Genomic DNA, 10,632 nt, shown 5'->3' with positions numbered 1-10,632 from the left:
GCTATTTGCCAGAGTAGGTGGATACCCGCCAGCGGATGCGGATGTCTGAGATTCCGACAGAATCCAGCGGGTACCCATGTATTCTGGCGGGTATCTGCTCTCCCTAGGGTATGGGAGCTGCGGCGGTTGGCAGCCATGAAGCCGTTCTATGTTGCTGTCAATCGGGGGGAGTCCCTCCCGGTCAACAGCAACATACAATAGCCAACCGGGATGAGTCCTTCCCGGTCAACAGGCATATGTATTGAGCAGTTGACCGGGAGAAATCCCTCCCGGTTGACAACTAGACATACCAGTCAACCAGGAGGGACAACTATACACACCAGTCAACCATCCCTCCCGGTCAACAACTATCCACACCAGTCAACTGGGAGGAATCCCTCCCGGTTGACAACTAGACATAACAGTTGACTGGGAGGAATCCCTCCCGGTTGACAACTAGACATACCAGTTGACTGGGAGGAATCCCTCCCGGTCAACAACTATACACACCAGTCAACCGGGAGGAATCCCTCCCGGTCAACAGTCATATTGAGCAGTTGACCGGGAGGAGTCCCTCCCCAAATCCAGCAGTCAACCGGGAGGAGTCCCTCCTGGTCAACAATTGACAACTAGACATACCAGTCAACCAGGAGGAATCCCTCCCGGTCAACAACTATACACACTAGTCAACCGGGAGGAATCCCTCCTGGTCAACACCTATACACAAGTCAACCGGGAGGAATCCCTCCCGGTCAACAGTCATATTGAGCAGCCGACCAGGAGGAGTCCCTCCTGGTCAACAGCCATATTGAGCAGTCGACCAGGAGGTGTCCCTCCTGGACAACAGCATTATGCAGCAGTTGACCAAGAGAAGTCCCTCCTGGTCAACAGCCATATAGAGCAGTCGGCCAGGAGAAGTGCCTCCCGGTTGACTGACATATGCAGCAGTCAACCGGTAAGCACATTTTGAGGGGCAGGTATCCGCCCCAGAGAGCGGGTACCTGCTGTCGGATGCAGATGCAGATGTGGATGTTGAGATATGGGTTAAAAACGCCGCGGGTATCCAAACACGTGCGGGTACCCGGATGCAAAGTGACCATCTCTAGTTGTGCATGGCCAACTTTGAATCCACCTATGTCTGTCTTTTGCAGAACTGCTGGAATCTTTGCAATTTTTCCGGTTTTGCCATGCAACTAAATATATAAGTTTAAACTTCACACCAAACTTTAGGCAAACCTTGCATTCAAGCTCTTTTAAGCACATGTACACAAAAATCCACACCTAGCTTTAAAACCAAACCTTCATATTGACTTCCACCAGATGTACTTCTGTAACAACCGAGTGGTTGGTTGCCTTCCACCCCCCCAATACTGTTGAGGGGAACTTGGGTGACATGAAGCCTAAGTGAGAGATGACAAGATGTCAAGGACATAGTCCAGGAGCATTGAGTCAATATAATAATCATTCAGTGAAGTGGAAGAGAAAACAACTGAGACAGGGACTGGACCACATAAGACGGTACATGATATGGGCCAGCTTGTGGGTGTATGGAGTAGAAGCATACAACTCTATAAGAATATGATACCCTATCTTAACAAATACTGGCAGAGGGCACCAATGGCCATGGGCAGTGGCTGGCAGTAGGGATGGCCTCTGGTACCCGTTTGCGGGTGCCCGCGGCTGTGTCCTAGTTAGGGTTGAGAATTGGGCTGGGTTGGCCCATGGGCAACCTGCGCCAGAGCTCTTGGGTTGGTGCGGGTTGTGTTTTTTTTAGGTCCCACACCTAAATGGGCTTGCCCAATGGGCACCTGAGTTTGAAGAGCGGGTTTTGGGAAGCCCGTGGGCACCCATGGAATTTCAGTGTCGTTGAATCAAGATTCAACACTCAATTACAAGTCAACACCCAAAAAGCTATGTCCAACTCTATTGCCCCTACCCCGTCTTCAACTCAGCAGCCTTGTAATGAAAACAGTATCATGCAGGTCACCAAGAAACGCCGACATACCAGCAATGTTTGGGAACATTTCAATGTGGAAGGTGCTTATTTCACTTTGAAACGTTCATGAGCTTCATGACGGCCTAGTGCCTACTGATGTGTCTTCCTTTGTTTTTTTAGGTTTGGGTGACCACACACAAGCAATCTGTAGATACTGTACGACTGACCTTTCTGCGCGTACATCTCTGGGAACAAGTCACCTCCAACGTCACCTTCTCAATTGCAAGCAGAGTCCGTTGTTCCAAGGAAACAGCGAATCTAGCAAGACAAAATGGAAATTCTCCCAAGAAATTTCTTTTGAACTTCTGGCAAAAATGATAATTTTGCATGAGTATCCTTTCCGGCTGGTAGAACGCAACTTCTTTGTCAAATTTGTTTGCTCTTTGAACCCTGAATTCAAGATGCTCAGTCGACACACGGTGCACAATGATTGCTTAAAGATTTACAATCAGATTAAACAATCCATTGTGGAGGAACTCTCATCCATCCAACAAGTTGGACTGACAACTGATTTGTGGACGTCTCGGGATCAAACTGGATACATGGTGGTCACGGCTCACTTCATCAACAACAAGTGGGAGCTGAAAAAGCGAATCATTGGATTCAAGCCCCTTGCTTCACCTCACACTGGCGTGGCAATAGCCGATTGCATGCACAAAACAATGTTAGAGTGGAATCTGCTGGAAAAATGCAGTTTCATCACTCTTGATAACGCTTCAACCAATGATGCTGCAGTCCAAAGGCTCCAGAAGATAATTTCCGATCAATTTCCTGGGGGACTGGATGCTCAAGGTGCTTACTTCCATGTTTGATGTGTTGGACATGTCATAAACCTAGTGGTGAAAGACGGACTACAATCTGTCCATCAAGGGCTACTTAAACTTTGTCCTTTGGTGAAATACATCCAAAGTTCTCCTGCTAGAAAACAGGCCTTTGAAGAAGCTGTTGATTTGTGTGGTATAATTGTGACAAGACGCCCTACACTTGATGTCGCTATGCAATGGAACTCCACATTTTTCATGATTGACTCAGCTCTGCCATTTAAGCTAGCTTTTGAAAGGCTTTCTGTGACTGAATCCTCCTACAATTCATATCCAACCCCCGCTGAGTGGGTGAAATTGATGCATATGCAAGACTTCTTGGAGATATTTCACAAGGGTAAGCTCTATTTCAAGCAATACCATTACGAGCAAATTGTAACTTTTCTTGTTTTCTTTTTTTCTGCAAAAGCTACGGTGGATCTCTCTGGTACTCAGTACCCAACCTCAAATCTTATTTTCAAGATAATGACAAAGCTCAATAAATGTATTATCAAAGCTCAGAATGTTCTTAACACTCCGAATGTTCTGCACACTCCAAACAATCATCACTCTCCAAACAATCTTAACGCTCCAAACGATCTTAACGCTCCAAACATTCTTAACGCTCCGAACGGTCTTACTGCTCCGAACGGTCTTACTGCTCCGAATGATCTTAGCCCTCTGAATGATAGGAATAGCTCATTGATTGGAATTGCTGCAGAATCAATGCATCAAAAGTTCAACAAGTATTGGAAGCCGTTGCAAACTTTTGCTTCCCTAGCAATCAGTTTTGATCCACGATACAAACTGGATTTTCTCTGGTTTTACTTTTCAAACGATCTCGGACTCGGAGAAGATGCAAGCAAAGTGCAATTAATTTGCATCAGAGAGCTCCTCACCAAATATTTTTCCAGCTACGCACCCAAACCAGAAAGTATTCTCCCTAGAGAGAATGTTTCTGCAAATTCACAAAATCTTCTCAACAATGATGAAGATGATAAATTCCTTCAGTTTTTTGCTACCACTAAAGGCACCCCAAACCCAACGTCTCTCACCTCCGAGCTCAATCTTTACCTCAAGCAACCCAATGTTGTAGTCACAAAGGGGCAGCACTTTCACATCCTCGAGTGGTGGAAAGTCCATCAGTCTGAACTCCCTCACCTCTCCGAACTCGCCAAAACAGTGCTGACGGCACCGATGACCTCTGTAGCTTTGGAATCAGCCTTCTCAACTGGTGGTCACATTCTGGATGAGTATAGAAGTCAGCTTCATATAACCATGGTTGAAGCCTTGATCTGTGCCCAAGACTGGTTGAGACACAAGTCCAACACAGCAAATATTGTTGATATTCTCAGTGAGGAGGATTGAGTTCATTGTATTCCAAGCATTTTCTGGTTTTTGTTCAACCAATCCTTCTTTGTGAAATTTTGTTTTTTATTTGTATGTATTTACATTCTTCGGCAGAGACCTGATTAGATCCGAAGACATCCACAGAATGATGGCTTGGTTGATTTGATGTTGTCCTCACTCGCGATGTACTGAAGAGACACAGAGAAGTGGAAGATGTCGTGGCAGGTGATATCAGGGGGAGTAGCCGCTCGACAAGCTGGTGTGTTTCTCAAAAACCATACATGACAACGCTCTGAGGCACACATTGCAAAGGACAAGCTTCGCGTCAAGTGGACACTTGCTATAGACTTTTCATACGCTCGGTTTCTTTGGCTGGTAATTCGCCATGCGTCGGGACTCGGATCTGGTAGGCTAATCCGGGTGTCAGATAAAGTGATAGTGAGACTCGGAAAGGCAATAAAACATCTGCAACTCAAATATATATCGAGAGAGAGAAAAGCCACCATCAGATCTTGCTTTCTCTCTTTCTATAACGGGGGTTTTTTTTTTTGGAAGGGCAGGAGGTGAAGGGGTACTTGCCTTGAGTCGAAGTGGGAATCCTGGATCTTGGCTGAGCTCACAACTACAAGTGCTTGTTTGTGGGTCTGACCCGAGTCTAACCCGAGTCCGAGTCCGACCCAATGAAATCAGTAACCCGGCCCAGCCCAACCCGTTTTGGGTTGGGCCATTCCAAGAGTCCCACGGATCTTGGCCCATCCAATTATGTTCGGACAGTTCGGACCCTTGTGGGGGCCAAACAAAAACCGAGTGGGCTAGTATGGGCCGGCCCAATTCTCAACCCTAGTCCTAGTACCCGTTGGCGGGTGCCGGGTGCGGGTGCGGGTGTCTCCTTTCGCAGAAAAAAAAGGGCGGGTACCCTGAACCCGGGTACCCGCCATTTGCGCCTAGCACTTCAATGACCGGTGCCGGTCATTGCGAGGGAATCGCCTCTTGATGACCCACCGGGCATCAAGGAGAACGCCACCCTCCCTGGATGACCGGCATACACCGGTAATGTAGAGAATGGCCCGCGCAGGCTGGTCACCGGGGGGAATACCACCTCCCCTCGATGGCTGCAGACTCATTGGAGGGGGTACCGACTCCCCTCGATGGCCGGCGCAGACAGGTCATCGGGGGGAATACCATATCGAGGGGAAGAAGCCATCCCCCAATTCTTTGTGCTCTTGCGCAGCGCGCTCCTTTAAATACGCAGAGGGTTTGTGAGGTGCTGCGCTGTCCGTACTAGCAGCCAGAGCGGCGGCGCTCACGGCAAATGGCGGCAGGTCCAAACTTGCTTTCCTGGCCGACTCCCAGGTGCAATGTCGAACTTCGAATGTGAATTAGTCGGCATCCGACTAGGGCTCAAAATAGGCAGGGAGGCTCAGTCTTCAACAAAATTTGCACGCATCATCATTACTACTGACAGTGACAGCCAGGCTGCAATCAAAATGTGGAGATGCTCCTATATTGCTACATTCCGGTATGCAAACCAGCTGGAAGCCATCTCAGGTATGATTTAGCGTGATTGATTGGTTGCGGTGCTACAAGTGTCCAAGAGATCTTCGAATACATTTTAAGGGTAATTGATACTTAAAGGCTTAGTACATTGTCCTTGTTCCATTACCGCAGGGGTCACTTCCACGTGTGGTGTACTCTCGGTGACCGGGGGCTAGAGGGATTTGAAGTTCAAGAGGCATTTTTTTAACATTCAGCGATTTTTCTCATTGCAGCCGGTTTAAAATCGGAGCCAAGAATAGAATGACATACACCGACACCCATATCCTTTAGGCAGCACCAGTTGTCTACGGTATTTCCGCCTACTTGATGAAAAGCACAGGTCAAACGATGGTCTGGGAGGACGCCCACGTAAGTCACTAGTGTATAGCGGGAAGCCAATAATAATCATTCAGAGTCAGAAATAACATTACATGGGTGAAATATAAGCTCATTCGAGCTCTCTCTGGTCTTGATCATGAGAAGACTTACGATTAGCCCTGGTTGCAGAGGGGGCTAGGACAGCACAGTAGCCCCTTCCTTGTGCACATTCAAAGATAGAGTAGTCGGCCAAGGCAACTCCGACGTGAACAAAGATTACCAAGAGAAGCTTCGGCATTAGCAGAATACTGGATCAAAAAGATGTGATGGATTTACTATAACTTTGTGCGGTTAGATGATGTTTCGCGGTTACTCTTGTTGTGGCAACTGACACTCAGAAGCCGACTCATGGGATCTCATATATAGACGGACGCCGTCAGAAGCTGGAGACATTCCGACCCTGGGGTCCTGGTGAAGTTGGGTTATCTCTTCACACATACAAGTTGCTGTGCCACAAAATCAGGCCAATTTCAATTGTACCGCAGCCTGCTGTCTCCCCAGTCCACGACCGCAGTCTGCGCCATAGTGGCGCCGTTGGTGGTATCCAGGGGCGCCGGTTGGCCAGCCAGAGTTAAGGTTGGCCATGAGCCAGTACGAGGCTGGAAGGGCTCCTGTCGGCTGCTACCGTATCCAGGGGCCAGGGGGTCCTTCTCTAGCCCCTGTTGCCGCGGGAGGGGTCTCCCTCTTGCGTAGCCCCCCCTGTGGTTCGCTGGGGAGGGGGGGCTGGCGACTTTCTGCTTCCATCCGTCAACGTTCCGGGAAACAGCCCATCGACATCCTCGGAAAGACTCAGTCAGTCGAACTCACTCAAGCCGAAAAAAACCAAACACTTGCCCTCATGAAACCACTGGAAGAAGCCGCGCCCGCCCCAGCCGACACCGAGAGCGTGGCCAAGACCGGGGTCGACAACGGAGCCGAGAGCGAGGAGATCAGGACTCCGACTGGGCATGCCGACGGGGTAGACGGCGAGGGGAAGAACGAGACAGGCAGCGCTCCGAGGAGCCACCGCTCCAAGAAACTGCCCGATCGCTCTCCTGGAAAGGACTCAGATATCCGAAGTCATAGTAGTCGGAGCCATAGGAAACACCGCTCTCGCTCTCGTGAGACCACTGAAAGAAGCCATACTGATCGTAGCAGACACCGAGAGCGTGATAGGCGTGACAGAGACCGCGAGCGAGACAGGAACCGAGACCGGCACCGAGAGCGGGGAGATAGGGATTCGCGAGGAGATAGGGATTCACGAGGAGATAGGGATTCGCGAGGAGATAGGGACTCTGAACGGGACCGCGAGCGGGATAGGGAGCGAGAGAAAGATCGAGCGCGGGAGCGGGACCCGAAACGCAGTCATCGGTCCCGCGACCTCGACGAGGACAGGGACCGCCATCGCAAGAGGCAGCGTAGCAGGAGTAGGGAGCGATCTAAAGAGCCACGCTCGCGGGATGTGGATGACAGAGAATCTGAGCGACAGAGGAGATTTGAAGAGGCTGAGGGCGAAGACAGGTGGGTTCATATCCACGAAATAAATACATCACTTTATTCCTGCCGCTAACTCACTCCTCACGCAATCCTTCTCAGACGTCGCCGCCCAGATCGCCGAAGTCCTCGCTATCGGCCCTATGAGCCCACTGGCTCACCCCCACGGAGGTCCTCGAGTCCTCAGTGAGTGACTACCCTCAGCATGGCCAAGATCACCACTAACTTCCTACATACCATCCGACCACCCTCCAGTCTAACAGAGGAAGAACATGAGATGCGTTCTGTTTTTGTCTCTCAACTTTCTGCTCGTGTGGGCGATCGCGAACTCTTTCAATTCTTCGAGCAACAGGCCGGGAAAGTTCGCGATGCCAGATTGATCACTGATCGTATCTCCCGTCGATCCAAAGGGTCAGTCAGATCCAGCTTTATCCATCAATCTAACCATTCATTTGACTCACACAAGTTCTGTGCACACATCTCCACTTAGAGTCGGATACGTAGAATTTCGTGAATTGGAAAGTGTTCAGAAAGCACTGGCACTAACTGGAACTAAATTGCTTGGTCTGCCAGTCATGGTCCAATATACCGAAGCAGAAAAAAACCGTCAAGCCATGGCCAATACTCAGCCCAATGTGCCGCCTGGATTTGTGGCCACGGCTCCAGCCCCACCTGTTCTCCGGCCCTTCGTTGCCCCCAAAGCCAGGTGAGTCTGAGATCTGGATCGTCTATCTACACTTGGAAGAAGAAGAAAAAAATCTTGCTCAGATGGAGTGTGCTCGTGATATCAACAGGGGACCGGGTCCGAACGATCCCAACAGCTACGCCAGACTTTATGTGGGCTCACTGAATTTCAATCTTACAGATGACGATATTCGACAGGTCTTCCAACCCTTTGGTGATATCGAATACGTCGACCTTCACAGAGATCAGATCACTGGCAAGAGTAAAGGATATGCCTTTGTTCAGTAAGTGTCAAAATTAATAGCACTCGTCTCTCAGTCGAGCGAGATCTCTTATTGTTTTTATTCCTTGCTTCTAGGTTCAAAAACATGCATGATGCAAAAAATGCAACCGAAAAAATGAATGGGTTCCAGTTGGCTGGTCGTGCCTTGCGAGTTGAGGTTCGTTTCTGGATTACTTCCTTGCATGTCGGATGTTATTGCTGACGCCCACTTTAATTACTCAGATCAAAGCTCAGCCCCCAGCTGCCCTGCTGAATGCCACCGCACCCGGTGTAGCCAATCCAGCCATGGTTACCCCTGCGGTAGGCAACTTTGCCGCCCCTGCACCTAGCAATTTCGAAGAGCGCTTGGAAGACCCAAGTACGTTTTTGATACTCTCTTTTTTCGATCTTGGCTTTACCCACTGCTGATGCCGCCTCTTCTCATCCCTTAGTTGGTGGTAACTTGAATCAAATCTCCCGCGTCGAGTTGATGCACAAGCTCGCGAGGACAGAACAGCCGACCAATGTCCCAGTCACCGACATGTGAGTCATCCCTCAAATTCCATCTACTTTTCCACGCATGTCTCGAGTTGCAGAAAAAACTCAGTTTTGGGGTGATTGGCTACAATCCGCAGGTTCCGCCCGAATATTCCCACGGCTACGTCGCGCTCAGTGCTCTTGAAAAACATGTTCAATCCGGAGGAAGAGACCGAGCAAGGATGGGACATCGAGCTCCGCGACGATGTCAAGGGTGAATGCGAGGAGAAATACGGGCCAGTCTTGGCCATCGCGATCGAGAAAGAATCCACCGTCAGTCTTCACTCCCCTCTCTCCATCATGTCGACTGTGCACACGGATTTGCCTGCTGATCCCCCCCTCCCCGTTGGCACTTTTTTTCCTGGTGGTCTGTCGTCCTCTTTGAAAGGCTGGCGATATCTATATCACCTTCGATTCCGTGCCTTCCGCCCAAAAGGCAATCACTGGGCTCAATAATCGCTGGTTCGGCGGCCGCCAAATCACCGCCGCTTTTATATCTGATGCACTCGTCGCTGCTCATGGAGGAAAGTAAACTCTTCCCTCCCACCAAAAAAAAAAAAACAGAAAACAGAGCGGGATATATGAAAAAACCACCTTTTTATGGGTGGTGGAGAAGGGAGTAATATGGTCCTCCTTTCATCTTGGTCTCAAAAGATTATTCCCTCTATCTCTCGCGCCTACAGCTGCTTTGTAGGGCACACACATCCACTCATTGTCTTTGTCTCTCTTGAAATCTCAGTACATGTGATGGCCCTTATCCATTTTTCCTTTTAGTGTGTTGAGAGCAGGTGACCCACGATTCTACCGAGTATCGGGATAAATAATCATGCTTCTGAGACGTAAGAAAAACGCGGGGTTCGTGGGTCGCGTACATGAGCTTGTGTGGGGCAAGTCTCGCTAAGACACATACCAGACTGTTTCAATGTGAAGAGAAAAAAAACGAAGTTAGGTCGCTGCGTGCACGGTCTCGATCTGTTGATGGGTTTTAGAGAGTTGCGTTATTATCTGAATTATGGAAAAGAAAGCCCCGATGCATGGTCCATCAGACATCTTTCAAAGTTTGCCTCCACACTCCTGAGGATCTTGTACGTTTTTGGCCGCTGCCAACCGTGTTGGTATCTATTGCCAACTCAGTTCATTGAGCCAAGGGTAAGCAAGCTTGCAGCAGTGCTGTTTTTTATATGAAACAGCTGGGCTTGCCTTAGCTCAGCGCAACAACGACCCCAGATTAACAGTATGTACTCAAGAGTTGATGCAAACTAAGCATTAACGTCGGTCGTTGGTTCAAGTGTGGTTAGAGTTTCAAAATGAGTCAAACGCGGCGGGGAAACTCGACCATTACATACATATTTATATAAGGTCTCGAGGGCTCTAACTCCCTCAATCGAGATCGTCATGAGCGATAAACTTCCTAGCGCATATATCCATCACCCACAGTGGCTCAACAGCGTTTGGCAATGCTGGTCGTTTTCAAAGCGCTAATTAAAAGAAAGGACTCCACTGTGACAAGCGCTGTAGCTACCCCCTCCTCAATAACGCCGTAGAACCCGTAATCATTGCACATAACTCAATAACTACTTATCTAAATAACTTTTACAACCACATCTCATCTTTTTCAAGGAAAGCTTCCCATCTGA

The 10,632-nt window shown here is 49.1% G+C and overlaps 1 protein-coding gene across 1 annotated transcript; it reads left to right on the top strand.

Moving 5' to 3' along the window:
- Positions 1-6,622: 6,622 nt before the first annotated feature.
- On the top strand, positions 6,623-9,527 carry PtA15_4A816 (uncharacterized protein; the record flags this gene model as incomplete). Its single annotated transcript, XM_053168739.1, has 10 exons — positions 6,623-7,539; positions 7,615-7,698; positions 7,768-7,923; positions 8,003-8,218; positions 8,307-8,480; positions 8,555-8,636; positions 8,702-8,837; positions 8,911-9,001; positions 9,094-9,268; positions 9,384-9,527. The coding sequence occupies 10 exons, from the start codon at positions 6,623-6,625 to the stop codon at positions 9,525-9,527; spliced, it is 2,175 nt and encodes a 724-aa protein (XP_053019918.1).
- Between the last annotated feature and the right edge of the window lie 1,105 nt (positions 9,528-10,632).

Source organism: Puccinia triticina, chromosome 4A (assembly GCF_026914185.1).
Source record: "Puccinia triticina chromosome 4A, complete sequence".
In the NCBI taxonomy this organism is placed as follows: domain Eukaryota; kingdom Fungi; phylum Basidiomycota; class Pucciniomycetes; order Pucciniales; family Pucciniaceae; genus Puccinia; species Puccinia triticina.
This window is presented reverse-complemented; position numbering and strand designations above follow the sequence as displayed.